Here is a 21,280-nt window from a genome sequence, read left to right as displayed (position 1 = left end):
ATGCTTCAGTTGAAACTGCCTCCACCCGAAACATCGACTTCTCCACCTCCTGATGCTGCCTGGCTTTCTATGTTCTTCCAGCCCCCTGCCTGTCTACCAAAACTTGGCAGATGGAATTTAATTCAGGAATGTGGTTGAATTTATGCACTTTGGTAGGAAAAATTAAGAAGCAAAATAGTATTTAAATGAAAGAGATTACAAAAATAGTACAGCAAAGGGATCTGGTTGTTCTTGTACATGAAACACAGAAGTGTACAGGTACAGTAAGTAATTAAGAAGGCAAAAAGAATTTTGGTCTTTGTTGGTAAGGAGTTGGGGTATAAAAGTAGGAAAACCTTGTTACAACTGTGCAGTGTATTGATGAGGCTACACCTCAAGTACTGTGTATGATTCTAGTCCTCATATTTAAGAAGAAATGTGCTGGCATTGGAGGCAGTACAAATGACATTTGCTAAGTTGATTCATTGGTTAGAGGGGTTAACGTATGAAGATTGTTTGGTCTTTATTTCTGAGAGTTTAGAAGAATGAAACGTAGCAGATTCTGCGGGAGATTGACAGGATAGATATTGAGAAGATGTTACTATGAGTAAGAAGATCTTGAACTAATGGATACAGAGTCATAGAGATGTACAGCAAGGAAACAGACCCTTCGGTCCAACTTGTCCATGCTGACCAGAAACTCCAACCCAATTTAGTCCCACCTGCCAGTGAAGATCTAGACCCTCTTGCAGGACTTCTCAGTCTCAGGATCAGTCAAAAGAATCACTAGGAGTAAGGACTGTTTAAAGCAAGGTTACCAGTTTAATAAATTAAGGCAGCCTGGCGCACATTTGACCAGCAACTCAGAGGATGAAAGCTTCTGTTTTCCATGGAGAAATGGCGCAATTACATTCGAAAAAATATATAAATAATGTGTAATTTAAGAAATAGTACAGCTTTCATTACAAGAAAAGACCAATCACATATAGTAAGGTGACATGATTTACAGCAGGTTAATCCAATGATATTTCCTGGGAAAGGGATCTTACTTACAAGAAAAGTCCAATCAACTGTAATAAGGTGACATGATTGACAACAGGCTAATCCAGTGATATTTCAATGGAAATAGATTGTTATACGCACAAAATCACCTCATGTTTGCTAGTTCAAAGTTAGTTCAAATACCAAATCACTGTCTTATAATTCATATTATGAAAAATACATTGCATTCTCTTATCCTCTATTTAGCTTAACTCAGCAAAGCAACAGTACAAGTTCACAGAGTCAAATCATTACTTTCAGCCATTTTGTTGTGTTATTTTAAATTGAAAAGCCATTTTGTGGTTAATAAAAATCTACATATACTTGTTGCTTCTGACAATAGCCTAAATTCAAATTTTTGATCCTCACCAGCACCTGGCCCATATCCTTCCAAACCCTTCCTAGTTATACACCCATCCAGATGCTTTTTAAATGTTGCAATTGTATCAGCCTCCACCACTTCCTCTGGCAGCTCATTCCATACATGTACCACCATCTGAGTGAAAAGATTGCCCCTCAGGTCTCTTTTATATCTTTCCCCTCTCACCCTACACCTATGTCCTCTAGTTCTGGACTCCCCCACCCCAGGGAAAAGACTTTGTCTATTTATCCTATCCACGCCCCTCATAATTTTGTAAACCTCTATAATGTCACCCCTCTGCCTCCGACGCTCCAGGGAAAACAGGCCCCGCCAATTCAGCCTTTCCCCATAGCTCAAATCCTCCAACCCTGTCAACATCCTTGTAAATCTTTTCTGAACCCTTTCAAGTTTCACAACATCTTTCCGATAGGAAGGAGACCAGAACTGCACGCAATGTTCCAACAGTGGCCTAACCAATGTCCTGTACAGCCGCAACATGACCTCCCAACTCCTGTACTCAATACTCTGACCAATAAAAGAAAGCATATCAAATGACTTCTTCACTATCCTGTCTACCTGTGACTCCACTTTCAAGGAGCTATGAACCTGTACTCCAAGGCCTCTTTGTTCAGCAACACTCCCTAGGACCTTACCATTAAGTTTATAAATCCTGCTAAGATTTGGTTTCACAAAATGCAACACCTCACATGTTTCGAAATTAAACTCTATTTGCCACTTCTCAACCCATTGGCCCATTTGATCAAGATCCCTTTGTAATCTGAGGTAACCTTCTTTGCTGTCCACTGCACCTCCAATTTTGGTGTCATCTGCGAACTTACTAACCATACCTCTTTTGCTCACATCCAAATCATTTATATAAATGATGGAAGGTAGTGGACCCAGCAACAATCCTTGTGGCACTCCAAAGGTCACAGGCCTCCAATCTGAAAAACAACCCTCCACCACCACCCTCTGTCTTCTACCTTTGTGCCAGTTCTGTATCCACATGGCTAGTTCTCCCTGTATTCCATGAGATCTAACCTCGCTAATCAGTCTCCTATGGGGAACCTTGTCAAACATCTTACTGAAGTCTAGAATGATCACATCTACTGCTCTGCCCTCAATTCTCTTTGTTACTTCTTCAAAAAACTCAATCTAGTTTGTGAGACACGATTTCCCATTCACAAAACCATGTTGACTATGACAGCCATTTTAAATTGAGATACAAAGGAATTTCTTCTCCCAGAGGGTAGCAAATGTCTTGAATTCTCTATCAGAGAGAACTGTGGATGTTGGATCATTGAAAGTATTTAAAATGCAGGGAGATGTAATTTGGAAATATCAAGGAGTTGATTGCCTTGAGCTGACCCAAAACAGTGGTTGAAGCCTAAGGCACATTAGCCATGCTCTGCTGAATGATTCGGTAGTTTTGAGGGGCCAAGTGGTATTGATCCTACTTTTATGTTCTTATTTTTATTTATTTTCTTATTTGAGACCTGAACAACTTGCTGTATGAAATCGTTTTATATCATCTTTCATTTGCTTGTCTTGCTAATGTTCTAGGTTGTCAATCCTTCAAAACACAAACCTGTTAAATGTCGAACAATGAAACCATAAGACACAGAAGCAGAAGCAGGCCAATCAGTCCACTGGGTCTGCTCTGCCATCACACGGCTGATCTGATAATCCTCAAATCCACTCTCCTGCCTTTTCCCCATAACTCGTGACTCTTTTACTGATTAAAAATCAATCTATCTCAGCTTTGAAAATACTTATTGATCCAACCTCTAAAGAATTCCATAAATTCATGACACTGAAAGAGAAGAAATTCTTTGTCATCTCTGTTTCAAAGCGTTGACCCTTATTTTGCAATTATGCAGTATGGTCCTCCCACAAAGGAGCCAAAAAAAACTTTTCTGCATCTACCTTATCAAGTCCCCTCAGAATCTTTTATGGTTTAATAAGGTCATCTCTCATTATTCTAAATTCCAATGAGTACAGGCCAACCTACTTAACCTCTCTTCATAACAGTCCCTTCATAAAGTGGATCAACCTCATGAACCTTCTCCAGATAGCCTCCTTTGATCATTCCTTAGATAAGGGGATTAAAACTGCACTCAGTATTATAGCTATGTATAGTTTTAGCAAGGCTTCCCTATTTTATATTCCATTTCTTTTGAAATAAGTGCTAACATCTCATTTGCCTTCCCTGTCACCTGCTGAACATGCATGCCAGCTTTTTGAAATTTATGCTCAATGACTCACAAATCCCTCAGCGTTAAGCTTTTTACAGATTTTCTCTATTTAAATAATATCTGCGCCCCCATTCTTCCTGACAAACTACATAACTTCACACTTTCCCACATTATATTCCCTATTAGGTAAATTATCATGTGGTACCTTAAGATGTGCCGTCTGAAAATCCATATATATCATATCCACTGCTTCCTCTTTATCTATCCTGCTCGTTACCTCTTCAAAGAAATCTAATAAATTTGTCGCATGATTTCCCTTTCATGAAGTCATGCTAACTTAGCTTGATCATATTATGTATTTTGAAATGCTCTGCTAATACATTCTTCATAATAGAATCTAATATTTTCTTAATAACAGATATTAAGCTAACTGGCTCAATGCTAACTGTTTCTTTGCTATCTCCTTCCCCTTATAAAGAGAGGTATGACACTGGCAGTTATCCAACCTTCTGGGATATTTTCAGCATCCAAGGATTGCTAGAATATTACTATCAGTGCATCCATTAGCTCTGTAGCTTTATTATTCTAGGATGCATCCCATCAGGTATAAGGGATGTATCAGACTTTACCGCCATTTGTTTCTTTAGCAATTTTTCTCTCGTGTAAGTTATTATATTTATTTCCTCTTCTCTTTTTGCCCCTTGATTATTTACTATTTTTGGAATGATATTTATGTCATCTATTGTGAAGATTAATGCAAAATATTTTGTCAACTCCTCTACCATTTCTTGGTTCCCCACTGTTATTTCCCAAACTCATTCCTGAAGGGCCAAGGTTAACTCTGGCCTTTCTTGTCCTTTTCATATACTTAAGAAGCTCTTGCTGTCCATCTTGATCTTGCTTGCAGCTTTACCGTCAAAGTTTATACTCCCTTTTTTTTGGTTGTCTCCATTTTTGGTCGTCCTTTGTTGGTTTCTAAATCTTTCCCAATCCTTTGGCTTACCACTAATCTTTGCCACATTTGATGGTTTGTCTCTCAACTTGATCTATAGCACATTATTTTTCCCTGAACATTAGGAAGAAAACAACTGATGAAAGCAATGAGATTTTAATATTATTTTGCAATATTAATGACTTTGGTCACATTCACAATCAACTGCTCTCAGCTATTATAACATTCGACATACCGAATAAGACCGTAAGATCTGGGAGCAGAATTAAACTATTCGGTACATCGAGTATACGCTGACACTGAATCATGGCTGGTATGTTTCTCAACCCCATTGCCCTGCCTCTCCCCTTAATGTGTGATCCCCTTATCAATCAAGAATCTATCTAGTTCTGTCTTAAGTACATCCAATGATTTGCCCTTCAAAACCTTACTTTAATAATGAGTTCCATATATTCACCCACTTTGGGTGAAGAAATGCCTCATCTCAGTTCTGAAGGATTGTCCCTTCATTCTGAGGCTGTCACCTTGGTCTAGTCTCTCCAATTAATAGAAAGATCTCCTCCGTGTGCACTCTATCCAGGCCTCTCAGTATTATGTAAGTTTCAATGAGCACCCACCTCAACCTACTAAATTCTACCAAGTACAGATCCAGAGTTCTCAATCGCTTCTTGGATATTAAATGCTTCATTCGCAGGATTATTCTTGTGTACCTCCTCTGGACCCCTTCCAAGGCAAACACAACCTTTCTTAGAAAAAAATACAGAAAATGCTGGAAAAACTCAGTAGGTCTAGCAGCATCTGTAAAGAAAAATCAGAGCTGTACTTCAGATCTGTTAATCCTTGCTCAGAACTCCTTAGATATGGGGTCCAAAGCTGCCCACAATATTCCAAATGCAGTCTGACCAGAGCCTTATGCATCCTCAGCAGTACATCCTTGCTCTTGTATTCTAGCCACTTTCTAGCATTTTCCTTCTGGGTTGCCACCTGAACCTGTATGTTGACCTTAAGAGAATCCTGAAACAGGATCCCCAAATCCATTTGTGCTTCAGATTCCCAAAGCCTTTCCCCATTAAGTAAATAGAGTATGCCTCTACTGTTATTACCAAAATATATAATCTCACACTTCCACACTGTATTCTGTCACTTCTTTGTTCACTCTAACTTGTCCAAGCCCTTCTGCAGCCTCCCCAGTTCCTCAACCCTTCCTTTCCTTTCACATATCTTTATTTCATCTAGGACAAATGTTCGGCACAACATCGTGGGCCGAAGGGCCTGTTCTGTGCTGTATTGTTCTATGTTCTATCTGCAAAGTTTGCTAAAAATACTCTCAGTTCTTTCATCCAGATCATTAATGTATAACGTGAGTAGTTGTGATCCCAATGTGGACCTTTGTGGAATTCTATTCATCACTGGCTGCCATCCTGTAAAAGACCCCTTAATGCCTACTCTGTGCCTCTGCCAGTCCTCTATCCATGCCAGTCCCTTGCACATAACACCACAGACTCTTATCTTATTCAGAAGCATCCTGTGTGGCACCTTGTCAAAGACACTCTTAATAGTGACTTTCAATATTTAATAAGGTCAGGTCAAAGAAAAGAACAGAGCAATAGTAGCAACATTCACCTGCTCTGATGTGTAAGCCACAAGCTTTGAAATGATCGTGACTTCTTCAAGATCAGGATACTTTTCTTGCATTTGTGTAATCATCTTCTTTCTTGCAGCAAGAAGCGCCACAAGTGTACTTTCACTGGCTGTGCCCTAAATAAAAAAAAGGATCATGAATTAGTAGCAGTTAAACAGTTGGACATTTCATAGTTTAGCTCCTAAGATCATGGTAGCCATGCAAGAAATACCATTTCAGCACCAAATGACATTACTTATATACTTTGCCAACTATAGATTCATCCCACAAATCAAAGACAATGTGCATGCTTCTGGTATAAGCTGTATTAGACATCAATTTGTTAATGCCGTTCATGGATATGCATGGAACTTCCATATGAATTATACAGAGCTAGAAGATTGTAATGTGCATCAATTTATCACATGATTTGATGCTAGCACTGCCCTCTTGGAACTCAATGCTCCTGTTAACACTCTTTCTTACTTTCATAAAAGTGTGAAACTTGAAAGGGTTTAGAAAAGATTTACAAGGATGTTGCCAGGGTTGGTAGATTTGAGCTACAGGGAAAGGCTGAACAGGCTGGGGCTGTTTTCTCTGGAGCGTTGGAGGCTGAGGGGTGACCTTATAGAGGTTTACAAAATTATGAGGGGCATGGATGGGGTCGGGGAGTCCAGAACTAGAGGGCATAGGTTTAGGGTGAGAGGGGAAAGATATAAAAGAGACCTAAGGGGCAACTTTTTCACACAGAGGGTGGTACGTGTATCGAATGAGCTGTCAGAGGAAATGATGGAGGCCGGTACAATTATAACATTTGGATGGGTATATGAATAGGAAGGGTTTGGAGGGATATGGGCCAGTTGCTGGCAGGTGGGACTAGATTGGGTTGGGATATCTGGTTGGCATGGACGGGTTGGACCGAAGAGTTTGTTTCCATGCTGTATATCTCTATGACTCTATGATACTAGGCAGCAAGAAGGTCTATAATCCTGTTTTTTTTCAAACCTATTCCAATCCAGTATTATTTAAACAGACTGTCAATTACATACAGGTGAAAGGAATGTTATGCAAGCCCATCGAGTCCACACCAACCGTCCAAAGAGCATCCCACCCAGACCATACCCCATCCTATCCCTGTCACCATGCATTTCCTATGGCTAATCCAACTAACCTACACATCCCTGGACATTGTGGGCAATTTTGCATGACTAAGCTGCATGACCTGCACATCCTTAGACTGTGGGTGGAACCGGAGCACCCAGAGGAGACTCATGCAGACAAAGGGAGAATGTATAAACTCCACACAGACAGTTGCTTCAGGCTGGAATTGAACTCAGGTCCCTGGAGCTGTGGGGCAGCAGTGTTAATCATTGAGCCACCATGCCGTCCGAAGTGGCTGATTGTTTTCTATTGGCTGTTACTGATGTTGTGGAAATGATTAGTGGTTTCTGAAATTGTTTAAACTTGCCTAAGTCTACAGGAAATGGCAAGATACATACTGAAGGACATCTCCCTGACTTCAAGGATTCCAAACTGATCACTCCATGTTTAAACTAACTTATATTTGAATTACCTAATATGTCATTACAGATTAAAGAAATGGAAAATGAATTTTCACTTTGTGCAAAACATATAAATTATTAAACAAACTTACATTATTTATATTTGACTTAGCACATACATGCAGGATTGTGTCCAATAAGAACATAAGAAATAGGAGTAGGCCATCTGGCCCACCGAGGCTGCTCTGCCATTCAATAAGAGCATGGTTGATCTTTTCGTGGACTCAGCTCCACTTACACACCCACTCACCAGAACTCTTAATTCCTTTACTGTTCAAAAATCTATCAATCTTTCCCTTAAAAACATTCAACGAGGTAGCCTCAACTGCTACAATGACAGAATTCCACAGATTCACAACTCTTTGGGTGAAGAATTTTCTCCTCAGCTCAATCCTAAATCTGCTTTCTGGTATTTTGAGGCTCTGCCCCCTAGTTTTAGTTTCACCTGCCAGAGGAAACAATGTCTCTGCTTCTATCCTATCTATTCTCTTTCATGATTTTATATGTTTCTATAAGACCTCCCTCCCCACCCCCACCCATTGTTCTAAATTCCAATGAGTACAATCCCACTGTACTCAATTTCTTTGCATAAAACAACCTTCTCAATCCCGGAATCAACCTAGTGAACCTCCTCTGTGTCCCCTCCAGTGCCAGTACATCCTTTCTCAAGTAAGGAGACCAAAACTGTACACAGTATTCCAGGTGTGGCCTCACCAGCACCCTATACAGATGCAGCATAACCTTTCTATTTTTAAACACCATCCCTCTAGCAATGAAGGACAATATTCCATTTGCCTTCTTAATTACCTGCTGCACCTGCTAACCAACTTTTTGTGATTCATACAAAAAGACATCCAGGTCACCCTACACAGCAGCATGCTACAATTTTCCACCATTTAAATAATAGTCAATTTTGCTGTTATTTCTAAGAAAATAAATGAGTTCACAATAACCAACATTGTACTCCATCTGCCAGACCCTTGTCCACTCACCTAACCCACCTATATCCTTCTGCAGGCTTTCAGTTTGCTCTACCATTCATCTTAATGTCTTCTGAGAACGTTGACACACCAGACCTGGTCCCCAACTCTAGATCATCAATGTAAATTGTAAACAATTGTGGTCCTGACATTGATCCCTGAGACACTCCCACTAGCCACTGATCGCCAACCAGAAAAACACCTATTTAGCCAACTCTCTGCTTTCTGTGAGATAACCAACCTTCTATCCATGCTAATACATTGCCCGTAACACCGCACACCTTTATTTTATGAAGCAGCTTGTCAAATGCTTTCTGGAAATCCAGCTATACCATATCCACCAGTTCCCCATTGTCCATTATGCTCATAATGCCCTCAAAAGGAATTCAAGTAAATTAGTTAAACATGATCCACTTTTCATGAACCCATGTTGTGTCTGCCCGATGGGACAATTTCTATCCAGACGTCTCGCTATTTCTTCCTTGGTTATAGATTTAAGCATTTTCCTCGTGACTGAAGTTAAGCTAATGGGCGTATAGTAGCCTTCCTTTTTTCTAGCTTCTTTCTTAAACAGTTATATCATATTTGCTGTTTTCTAATCTGCCGGAACTGCCTGAGTCCACCGAATGTTGGTGAATTACCACGAGTGCATCTGCTGTTTCCTCCGCCATCTCTTATAGTACCCTGGGATGTATTCTATCAGGGCTTATAGACTTGCCTTTCTTTAGCCGCATTAGCTTGCCCAATACTACTTGTTTAGTGACAATGATAGTTTCTAGGTCCTCACTTGCCCTTCTAGGTCCCCTTGTCATCAATTATTGACATGTTATGTATGTCTCCACTGTGAAGACCGACACAAAATACCTGTTCAATGTCTCATCCATTTCATCATTCCCATTAATAAATCCCCCTTCTCATCCTCTAATGGAAAAATGTTTACCTGAGCCACAGTTTTTTGTTTTCTATATTTGTAGACATTTTTGCTATCTGTTTCTATATTCTGAGCTTGTTTACTCTCAGAATCCATCTTACTTTTCTTTGCAGTTTTTCTCATGGCTTTCTGTTGACCTTTAAAGATTTTCTAATCCCCTAGTTTCCCACTAATTTTTTATTCAATTTTTATGCATTAGCTTTCAAATTGATGCCCTCCTTTATTTCCTTAGTTATTCATGGCGGATTTTCCCTTTTCCTACAGTCCTCCCTTCTGACTTTTGCTGAGCACTGTGAAAAATTGCTTTGAAAGTCCTCTACTGTTTTTTAACTGTCTCACCAAATAGTCTTTGCTCCCAACTCCTCCTTCATCCCATTGTCATTTCCTTTGTTTAATAACAAAGCACTGTTGTGGTTCTGTTCGCCGAGCTGGGAATTTGTGTTGCAGACTTTTCGTCCCCTGTCTAGGTGACATCCTCAGTACTTGGGAGCCTCCTGTGAAGTGCTTCTGTGATGTTTCCTCCGGCATTTGTAGTGGTTTGAATCTGCCGCTTCCGGTTGTCAGTTCCAGCTGTCTGTTGCAGTGGTCGGTATATTGGGTCCAGATCGATGTGCTTATTGATTGAATCTGTGGATGAGTGCCATGCCTCTAGGAATTCCCTGGCTGTTCTCTGTTTGGCTTGTCCTATAATAGTAGCGTTGTCCCAGTCGAATTCATGTTGCTTGTCATCTGCGTGTGTGGCTACTAAGGATAGCTGGTCCTTAGTAGCCACACACGCAGATGACAAGCAACATGAATTCGACCGGGACAACACTACTATAATAGGACAAGCCAAACAGAGAACAGCCAGGGAATTCCTGGAGGCATGGCACTCATCCACAGATTCAATCAATAAGCACATCGACCTGGACCCAATATACCGGTCACTGCAAAGGATAACTGGAACTGACAACCGTAAGTGGCAGATTCAAACCACTACAACTGCCGGAGGAAACATCACAGAAGCGCTTCACAGGAGGCTCCCAAGCACTGAGGATGTCACCTAGACAGGGGGCGAAACGTCTGCAACACAAATTCCCAGCTCGGCGAACAGAACCACAACAACGAGCACCCGAGCTACAAATCTTTTCACAAACTTTAAACAAAGCACTGGTCTTGGATTTTACCTTCTCACCCTACAACTGTATTTTAAATTCAACCATACTGTGATTGCTCCTTCCAAGAGGACCCTAACTTTGAGATAATCAATTATACCTACCTGATTACACGGGACCAGATCTAGGATAGTTTGCTCCCTCATGAGTTCCATTACATACTGTTTGAGGAAACCATCGCTGATATATTCTATGAACATCTCCTCAAGGCTGCCTTGATCAACTTGGTTTGACCAATGTATATGTAGATTTAAATCCCCCATGACAATTGCCATACCATTTCTACATGCATCAGTTATTATTTTGTTTATTGCCCAGCCTACTGTAATGCTGTCATTTGATCACCTATACACTATGCCCCTTTTTCCCCTTACTATTTCCATCCACACAGATCCAACCTTTTTCTCCATTAATCCTATATCATCTCTCACTACCATCCTGATGTCGTCTTTAAATACCAGAGCTACACCTCCTCCCTTTCCTTCCTGTCTGTCCTTCTGAATAGTTTGATATCCCTAGATATTTAACTCCCAGTTGTGACCACCCTGCAACCATGTCTCTGCAATGCCCATTAAATCGTATCTATTCGCGATGATTTGTGCTGTCAACTCATTTATCTTGTTTCAAATGCTGCGAGCACTCGGGTAAGTACCCTTATGCTAATTTTTATATCTTCTTTTTGAATCCTAACACCTCTACCAGAAGAACCGTTGTTTGAAAACATTCTCACTTTTTCTGTCACTACCACATTTTAGGAGTACACTGCTCAGCTGCTTCTTGCTTTTAATTTATTTTCTTGATTCTCTGTGGTGCTGCAGGTTTTGCTTTGGCTGCAATTCCCTGAGGCATTATTACTGTTGCCAAAACTCAGCACCTAATACTAATTGGCTAGAGAACTCCTGCACTACCTGCTTCGCCTTATGCTTAAGGATGTCTAGCCATCCTTAATTATTTCAACAAAGACCCTTTCGAAGTAGGGATCTTTGCTGATATTTCCACAATTTCATTACCATTTGGAATTGTTTAAACTTGCTCAAATCTACAGAAAGTAGCATGATACATGCTGAAGAACATTTTCCTGATTTTAAGGATTCCAAGTACATCACTCGGTACCAAACATGAACATAGTGGTTGTGGGCTATAGCATAGATAAAGAAAATAAACAGAGGTGCCAAAGAGCAGAACAAAGACAGCATTTTCAGTAGCTAAGAATGTGTCTTTAGGCATAAATTGTTACATGGTTCCTTCCAGACTGAAGGAAGAATTATTCAAGATTTTAATGTTGCTTGCATTGTAGAAACATTAGTATTTGAGCCTTTTTAAATTATATTGCACTATTTATGAAAACTGGAAAAGTGACAGAGTTTATTCATGTGTTAATGGTGTTGCATAATGTGTCAGACATTCTACAGTATGTGCTCATTTGGGCTTCTTTTAAAACAGGCTGCATGCTTTCTGAGATCAGTTACAGATTAGTAGATTAAATGGACTAGATGCCCCTCCATTAAAGCACCTGAAAACAGGTGGCATAAATGAAGCTTAGAAGAAACTTATTAAGTGAAGAATCTTTAGAATGCAGATTGAATTATCACCTTATTGAAGCTGAGTCAACCACAATATTGTAAAGGAAATTATGTATTCCCAAGTAAAATATTTGAAGATGTGATGACAGGCAGGAAATGTGATCTTATTAGATAACTGCAATAATACTGTTGAGGCAGAACATAGCATATTCCTCTAACTTTGCACACTGTTTTATTTTAAATATAAATTATGATTTGCTAGCTTAATTTAAGTTGCTATTTCACTAAATTTAAAAAAAAGCCACTCCAAATGCATGTTTTATTGGTGTAGCAGGGAGGAGCTTGATAAGGAAGTCTGAAAACTATCTACTGAGACCAATCTTATTTGCGGAATAATTTTATGAATTTGCTGCCTTAATGATGAGTTTCATCTCAAGTATTTGGCATAAATTTTTATCAACTAAAAATCATATCTACTAATATATTTGATCTGGACATATGCCCAAGGAAAGCAGGGAATTGTAAATATGAGGAAACAAAGCTGACACTAATTCGGCACAATTAGTTTTATATTTGAATTACCTAATTTTCATTTGGTACAGAACATATAAATTAATAAGCAAACTTACTTTATTTATATTTATCTTAGCACATACATGCAGGAGTTCATCAGGGTTCTGTTCAATGTCTAGCCATCCTTAGTTAATTCATCAATGATCTTTTTGCCAATATAAGGCCAGAACTAGAGACATTTGCCAATGTTTTCACAATTTCATTACCATTTTTAATTTAATCTGTGTTGGCATGCAGCAAGACTTGGACACCATTCAGTCTTGAGCTGCAAAGTGGATATGCAGCACTGACATTGAGGACGAATCTCATCACTGAATCACCAATGATCAACATCCCTCGTGGCGACCATTGACCAGAAACATATCTGGAGTTGCCAGAAAAGTACTAATTTAAGAAACAGGCTAAGAATTTTGCTCACATACCTCTTGATTCATCAAAGCTTGCTACCATCTACAATGCGCAACTTAGGCATGTGATTGAAAACTCTTCACATGCCTGGAATAGTGCAGATCCAACACACAGGAAGCTCCTTAACATCCAATGTAAAACACCCCACTTGACTGGCAATCTATACACCTCCTTCCACATTCATTCATTCCACCACTGACACACAGTGGTAGCAGTGCGTACCATCTACAAAATGTGCAGCGGCAGCTCACCTTGGCTCCTTCCTCGGAACCTATCAAACCTGCAACTTTGATTACCAAGATTAGCAAGTGCAGAATTGCATTGATAAAATTAGGAATAGCAAAACCATTATTTTACATCCCCATTTCAAACTGCATTCCCCAGCTACTGACTCCAGACTTCTCCTGGCAACAGTCTGAGTTTATGCCACTCTCTCTACAAACTTAGTGTCAGATTTGATCCTGAACTGAACTTTAAATCTCACATTTAAGTTATCTATTAAAACTGCCAATTTCCACCTCTGTAACATTCCCCCATTCACTCTGACTCATCTTACCTGCTACCGAAGCCTTCGACAATTCCTTCAGTACCTTTCAAATCTGATCATTCCAATGCTGGTTTCCCACCTTCTACTCTCCATAAATTTGAAGTGATCCAAAACACATCTGTCCATGTCTTAATGCACAATAAGACCCATTTGCCTATCAGCCATGTGTAGTCTGACTTACAGTGGCTTCCGTTCAAGTAGCGTTTGACTTTAAAAGCCTATCTTTGTTTTCAAATTCCTCAATGGCCTTTGCCTCCTTATTTGTACAGTCTCATTCAGCTCCAGAGTCCTGTGAGATATCTGAGTTCCTCTAATTCTGGCCTCTTGAACATTCCCAATTATAATTGTTCCTCTACTGGTAGCTGTGCCTTCAGTTGGCCAGGTCCCTAGTTCTGGAATTCTCTCCTCACATCTTACTGCTTCTTTACCTTCCTTTCCTCTGAAATGATACTCCATAAAATCTAATTATTGAACAATTTCTCATGTGGCTCAGTGGAACTTAGTTTATAATGCACCTGTGCAGTGTCTTTAAATGTTTTATTACAATACATGTATATAAATATGAGTCATTATTGTTGTTTTTGGAGCAACCCCATTTGCAAGGTGCTTTCCAAGTGACATACCATTTCACTTGGAAATTTATTGGTCAATAGGTTAAAGTCCTAAAATTCCCTTCTAAACACCACTGTAGGTGTACATATAGCCTTGAGATGTGAGTAGTTCAAGAAGTTGGCACACCACCAAGGCAATTTAAGAGAGACAATAAGTGCTGGTCTTGCCAGTGATGCTCACATTCCCTGAATGAATGAAATAACTATTTGCAGAAGCTGCTGCAATGTGTTCTGTTTCTATAGTCCGGGTGAAATTTAATGCTCCCATTCCACTCCAGGAGTGGCTGGCATGTGGTGGGGAACCACGGAATCAGATATCAAGGTTTTGATGTCATGCCTGCCACCTAAACATCTGTACTGGTATTTTACTAGTCTCCCCAAATGAAAATTTAACGCACTCTTCCTGGCAATGTATTACCAATGAACTTAAGGACAAAACAAAGTAGCAAACATTTCATTTCTATTCTGTAAATTAAGGAGATTTACATTTTGCAGTGTACCTAATTATTTGTATGATGCATTTATCACAATATGTAATCTTGTTATTTTAAGCAGTTTTAATGGTTGTCTGTCAGTATGTCTCGAATTATGATTACCCATTTTATTTTTATTGGCATTATAATTTGACACTTGCACTCATGGTAATTTTTCAATCAACTAATTATCCAACCATCTGCCTATGAGCAGTGGGAGCAGACAGTGGTGGTCTATCTACCCTAGGGCCAATTGGGGACCTCAATGGCAAATATGTGGCTATTTAAAGGATTCATAACATTCCCTGGATTTTTGTTAATAATGGATAGTGTCAAACTATGTGAGCTGGGGGTACAATTTCTGTACTCAATGGAGGTTAACACTCTATGTGGATACTCCGCATCTCACATGTTGCCCTCTCCCCCCTGTCTCAAAGCTGACACCAGCTTCCCAGGGCTCATCAGCCTGGTCCCAGTGAAACCCTGAAATAACCTAGTTTTTCAGATCCACAGTTCCATGAGGTTGGAGACAGCCTGTGGGCTCAGGAGCTGACACTTCTCCCAGTAGTTCTGTTGTCTCCCAGTTAATTCATTAGTTGGCAGCCTTTGAATACAAAACTTGCTCCCTGACCAGATGGAAGTCTCAGCCTGAACCAGTTAGCTGTCTGACAAGATCAGTCCTGGTTTTTCAACCTGGAAGATGGGATGGACTGACAGTTGTGTTACCATATCTCACAAAATTCTGACCTGTATTTCAATAATCAATCAGATTATTGACTGACTCAGAAAATGGTGTTCTTGAATGGTCACATGATAGAGCTGCTGGGGACTGTAACATTCAAACTTCCTCAACTTGGTTGAAGGGCTTATGCCTGAAATGTCGATTCTCCTGTTCCTCGGATGCTGCCTGACCAGCTGTGCTTTTCCAGCACCACACCCTTTGACGATGATGGCTGATTTACAATTCTAATAGTTTATGCAAAGGACTAGAAATGTTAAGGCTCCCAGCATTACATAGCACACAGTGGTGCTTAGCAACATCCTCACTGGCAGTGAAGCCTCGCAGTTTCTGCCCTATAATTGCTGGATTTCTTACCAGATGATCTGTAGATATTGCACATCACAGAGCACTTTATGTATCTGAGTCAGCTCTTATAGTGGGGGAAGCTTAAGTTGCTAAGATACATTTTACTCCACGGCTGAAAATGCAGACAATTGTTGCTATGGTGAGCCATGCAAAAGAGGAAAAGAAAAACTGTTCAACGCTGACGCATACTCTTTCACTCGTCAGAAATCTATAGCTGCAATTTCCTTTCATCTGCTGCCTTTTTCAAGTGCTAGCTGAAATATATTTGCAGTCAGTCCACTACCAGATAAAAGGCATAAAAGATGACCAAATAATATTCAAACACATGCTTTCCTGACAGCAAAATTATATATCAAAACAAAAATGGATTTATGCCACCTGTCTGCTATTATTGTAGGATGCAGGAAATCAATATTGGTAGCAGCTTTACAGATTCCAATTAAGTTGGAAAGAACTTTGCTATAATAACCATTTAACAATATTACACAGCTGAAATTGCAAGCAATCATACACCACCAACAAAGAAACTGACATTTCAGAAGATAAAAATCAAATAATGGGATGGATGGTTCATAAGCTGTGATATTTGAGGCTTTTTAATCAAAATAAAGATCACTGCTCTTGAAATGTTATTGCTTTCTGTACTTGAATGAAATGTACATCTTTGGTACAAAATCAGCTTCATTATCATCACAGTATGAGGTTTGCTTTAGCCATGTGTGATTCACAAGGCAACTCTCACTAAATAATGCCCCAGCTTAAGGAAAAAAGGGCCTGAAATTTAAACAGGGTACTGCTACGATAGCAGTAAATATAGAGAGTCAAATATTACTTCTATTGTTATAGCGGAGTTGTCTTGTGGACTAAAACTGTTTTTAGAAAGGAAGAAACATGAACCTAAAATGGTTGCAGTGGTCATCTAACCACAGATTGAAAGAAACTTCCTGAGACCTATGCAAATAAACAAAGGTGTCTAATTTGAAGTTACCAAAGGTGATTGCTTACTGGTATTATTGCTAGACAATTAATCCAGGGACCTAGGTTTGAATCCCACCATGGCAGACGGTGGAATTCGAATTCAATTTTTAAAAATCTAGAATTAAGAATCTACTCAAAACCATTGCTGATTGTTGGAAAAAACGATCTGGTTTACTAAAGTCCTTCAAGGAAGGAAATCTGCCATTCTCATCTGGTCTGGCTTACATGTTACTCCACACCGAAAGCAATTTGGGTAACTCTCAACTATGCTCTGAAATGGTCTAGCAAGCCATTCAGTTGTAACAATTGCTACAAAGTCTCAAAGAAATGAAAATTGATGGATCACCTGACATCGACCTTGGTACCAAAAAAGACAATAGCAGAAATAGCCCTGGTGACCCTGCAAAAAGTCCTCCTCACTAACATCTGGGAGCTAATGCCAAAAACTGGGACAGCTGTCTCACAGACTAACCATGCTACAGCCTGACACAATCATACTCACCCGAATCATACATTACAGACAATGTCCCAGACACCACCATCACGATCCCTGAAAATGTCCTGTTCCACCAGCAAGACAGATATAGCAGAGGTGGCTGCACACTGTTATATACTCATGAAGGAGTTGCCTCAGAGTCCTCAACATTGACTTTAGACCCCAGGAAGTCTTATGGCTTCAGGCTAAACATGGGCAAGGAAACCTCCTGCCAAATACGATGTACCATGCTCCCTCAGCTGATGAATCGGTTCTCCTCCACTTTTAACTGAGAGGAAACACTGAGGTTGGCAAGGGCACAAAATATACTCTGCCTGGGGGTATTTCAATGTCCACTACCAAGATTGGTTTGGCAGCAGCACTACTGATCAAGCTGGTTGGGTCCAAAAGGACATAGCTGCTAGAGAGAGTCTGTGGCAGATCGTAACAGAACCAACAGAAGGGAAAAACATACTTGACCTCATCCTTACCAATCTGCCAGCTGCAGATGCATCTGTCTTTGACAATATCATAAGAATGATTACCACACAATCATGGTAAAGATGAAGTCCTTATTCACATTGAGCATAACCTCCATCGTGTTGTATGGCACTACCACTATGGCAAATGGGACAGAGTCCAATCAGACTCCGGCATCTATCAACAACAGCAGAATTGTACCTCGCACCATCTGTAACCTCATGACCTGGCATAACCCCCCACTTAACCATTACCATCAAGTCAGGGGATCAACCGTGAGCAAGAGCAGCACTAGATATACCTGAAGATGCGTTGTCAACCTGGTGAAGCCACCAAACAGATCACTTGCATGCAAAACAGCATAAGCAGCAAATGATGGAAAGAGTTAAGCGACCCTACAATCAGACTGAAGCTCTGCAGTCCTGCTAAAACCAGTTGTGAATGGTGGTGGACAATTAAATAATTCATTAGAGGAGGAGGCTCATCAAATATCCCCATCCTTGATGATGGAAGAACCCTGCACTTGAGTGCAAAAGATGAGGCTGAAGCTTTTGCAACAACCTTTAGCCAGAAATGCTGAGTAGATGATCCATCCAGGCCTCCGCCAGTGGTCACCAGCATTACAGATACTAGGCTTCAGTCAATTTGATTCACTCCACATGATATCAAGAAATGTTTAGAGAGACTGGAAACTGCAAAGGCCATGGGCGCTGACAATAGTCCGGCAATTTTACTGAAGGCTTGTGCTCCAGAACTTGCCACTCCCCTAGCCAAGCTGTTCCAATATAGTTACAACACTACCAACAATGTGGAAAATTGCCCAAGTATGACCTGGCCAATTACCTCCCCATCGGTCTACTGTCAATCATCAGCAAAGTGATGCAAGGTGTCATCAATAATGCTATCAAGCAGCACCTACTCAGCAATACCCTGCTCAGTGATGCCCAGTTTGGACTGCAACAGAGCCACTCAGCTCCTTACCTTATTACAGCCTTGGTTCAAATATGGAAAAAAGAGCTGAATTCTAGAAGAGAGGTGAGAGTGACAACCCGTGGCATCAAGGCTGCATTAGACTGAACGTATAATCAAGGAGCCCTAGCAAAACTGGAATTAATGGGTATCATGGGGAAAACCCGCCAATCATATCTGACATATAGGAAGATGGTTATGATTCTTGGAGGTTGGTCATCTCAGCCCCAGGACATCTCTGCAGGAGTTCCCCTCTCACCTTAAACCTATGTCCTTTAGTTTTGGACTCCCCCACCCTAGGAAAAAGACCTTGGCTATTCACCCCATCCATGCCCCTCATGATTTTATAAATATCTATAAGGTCACCCTGTAGCCTCCGACGTTTCAGGAAAAAACACCCCGGCCTATTCAGCCTATCCTTGTAGCTCAAACCCTCCAACCCTTGCAACATCCTGCAACACTGTGGAAGATTAAGCTGCCAGTCTTGCCCTTCCCTGAGTCACATATCTTCAATAGCTATGATATTGCAATCCTATGTTCCCACCATGACCCGAGTTCATCTGCTTTACCTGTTGCTTTGAAATTAATGTAGTTTAATTTATCAGTCTTACCTCATTCTCTACTTTGGTTTTGCCTGCCTTGACTATTTGACTTGCATTGACCAGCAGGTCAGGCAGCATCCGAGGAGCAGGAGAATCGACGTTTCGGGCATAAGCCCGTCTTCAGGAATGAGGCAGGTGTGCCAAGCAGGCTGAGATAAAAGGTAGGGGGGAGGGGATTTGGGGGAGGGGCGCTGGGAATACGATAGGTGGAAGGAGGTGAGGGTGAGGGTGATAGGCCGGAGAGGGGGTGCGGGCGGAGAAGATTGCATGTCAAGAGGGCGGTACTGAATCCGAGGGTTGGGACTGAGATAAGGTGGGGGAAGGGGAAATGAGGAAGCTGGAGAAATCTGCATTCATCCCGTGTGGTTGGAGGGTTCCTAGGCGGAAGATGAGGCAGGTAGGACAGGTCATGGGGACGATGCTGAGCTGGAAAGCTGGAGCTGTGGTGAGATGGGGCAAGGGGACCTGCTATGCTTTTCCAGCACCACTCTAATCTAGACACCTATATCTTCAGACAGGAATGGATTATTCATTTTGGGCTCTTCCTGAGATTCTCAAATGCCAATGTTCAGCCAAGTTAATTTACTCCGATCTGAAATCAAAAATTAACTGTGTTGCAAAGGCTACAATATTCTTACAACATTCTGGCAATAATATTGATGACTTTTGGCCATATCCTGCCAGCTATTGAATGACGTATGCATTCACAAGGAAATTGAAGATTCCCGACATCAAGAGCAAAAAAATCCACCTTTCAAAAGCTGTTGAACTGCAAGGTAAAATTATTTCTAGTAACTGGCCAATTTGCAGATTTCCACATCCACCATCTTCCTCACTATTACATCATCTCACTTGATTGATATGCAATTTCCTGTTCTCCCACCCACTGGATAGAAACTCAATGGTGCCAGTTATCAATATAAAGTGTCAAAGTAACTGAAAAAAATTTCCTTTTTTTAGTGATCAGTAAAAAAGTAATGAGATATTCTGTGTTTGTGTGAAGATAGGTGTGATACTTCACTAGGGTTGAGAATCTATGAATGATTTTGCTGGGAAATGGGTTTAATCATTCTTTTTGCTGTTATTGTGTGTCTAACTGATAGATTGCAAAGAAGACAGGCCCAACGGAGTTGAGGGACGGGAGAGAGGACATGGTGCAGTCAGTTAGCTGCATCATCGATCTGCCTTTCTCACATTCCAATCACTTAATCTGAACTATCAACATCCTTTCTGCCCAAGCACTCTATCCCTTCCCCCCCAACCACGTATTGCATAGATGTCTCCCACGCTCCACATTTCACGTCAGCTCAGTTGAAGAGTCATGCAGATTCAAAACGTTAGCTTGCTTTCTCTCCACGGATGCTGCTTGACCTGCTGCGATTTCCAGCATTTTTTATTTCCAGTACAGATTTCAGCATCTGCAGTATTTTGCTCCTATATCATAAATTTGCCATTATTATTCCTGCAATTTTTAGACAATTATAGTGCTTTACTAATTTTTTAATATTTTCCTGAGCCTTTTCTTTTACCTGTATCACTCCACCACCTCCATTACCAGTCACAGCCAGAAATTCTTCAGGCAGATTCAGCATCTTCCCCAACCAGTCAAGCATCACAGTTTCCAACTCTGAACATGCAGGGCTTGCAGCCTAAAGGCAACAACAGTCATTTATTTACACTTCATGAGCTTAAACATAAATGATGTAAGGTGTATTTTAATTGTTTGAATTAACACTGTTTAAAATAAAATACTGCCTAATGAGCAACATTAAGTTAGC

The 21,280-nt window shown here is 40.5% G+C and overlaps 1 protein-coding gene across 3 annotated transcripts in view; it reads right to left on the bottom strand.

Moving 5' to 3' along the window:
• The window catches only part of ddc (dopa decarboxylase), a 111,402-nt gene that overhangs the window by 77,192 nt on the left and 12,930 nt on the right, over window positions 1-21,280 (bottom strand). For all 3 annotated transcript variants that reach the window (XM_043690111.2, XM_043690110.2, XM_043690113.2), the window contains exons 4-5: window positions 21,032-21,151; window positions 6,152-6,286 (exon numbers count right to left, since the gene is read on the bottom strand). In XM_043690111.2, coding sequence (XP_043546046.2) covers window positions 6,152-6,286; window positions 21,032-21,151 — 255 coding nt within the window. The remainder of the gene's footprint in view (window positions 1-6,151; window positions 6,287-21,031; window positions 21,152-21,280) is intronic.

The sequence above is a fragment of the Chiloscyllium plagiosum genome, unplaced genomic scaffold (assembly GCF_037043375.1).
Source record: "Chiloscyllium plagiosum isolate Xiang-an unplaced genomic scaffold, Cpla_swu_hap1 HiC_scaffold_5, whole genome shotgun sequence".
Classification (NCBI taxonomy): domain Eukaryota; kingdom Metazoa; phylum Chordata; class Chondrichthyes; order Orectolobiformes; family Hemiscylliidae; genus Chiloscyllium; species Chiloscyllium plagiosum.
This window is presented reverse-complemented; position numbering and strand designations above follow the sequence as displayed.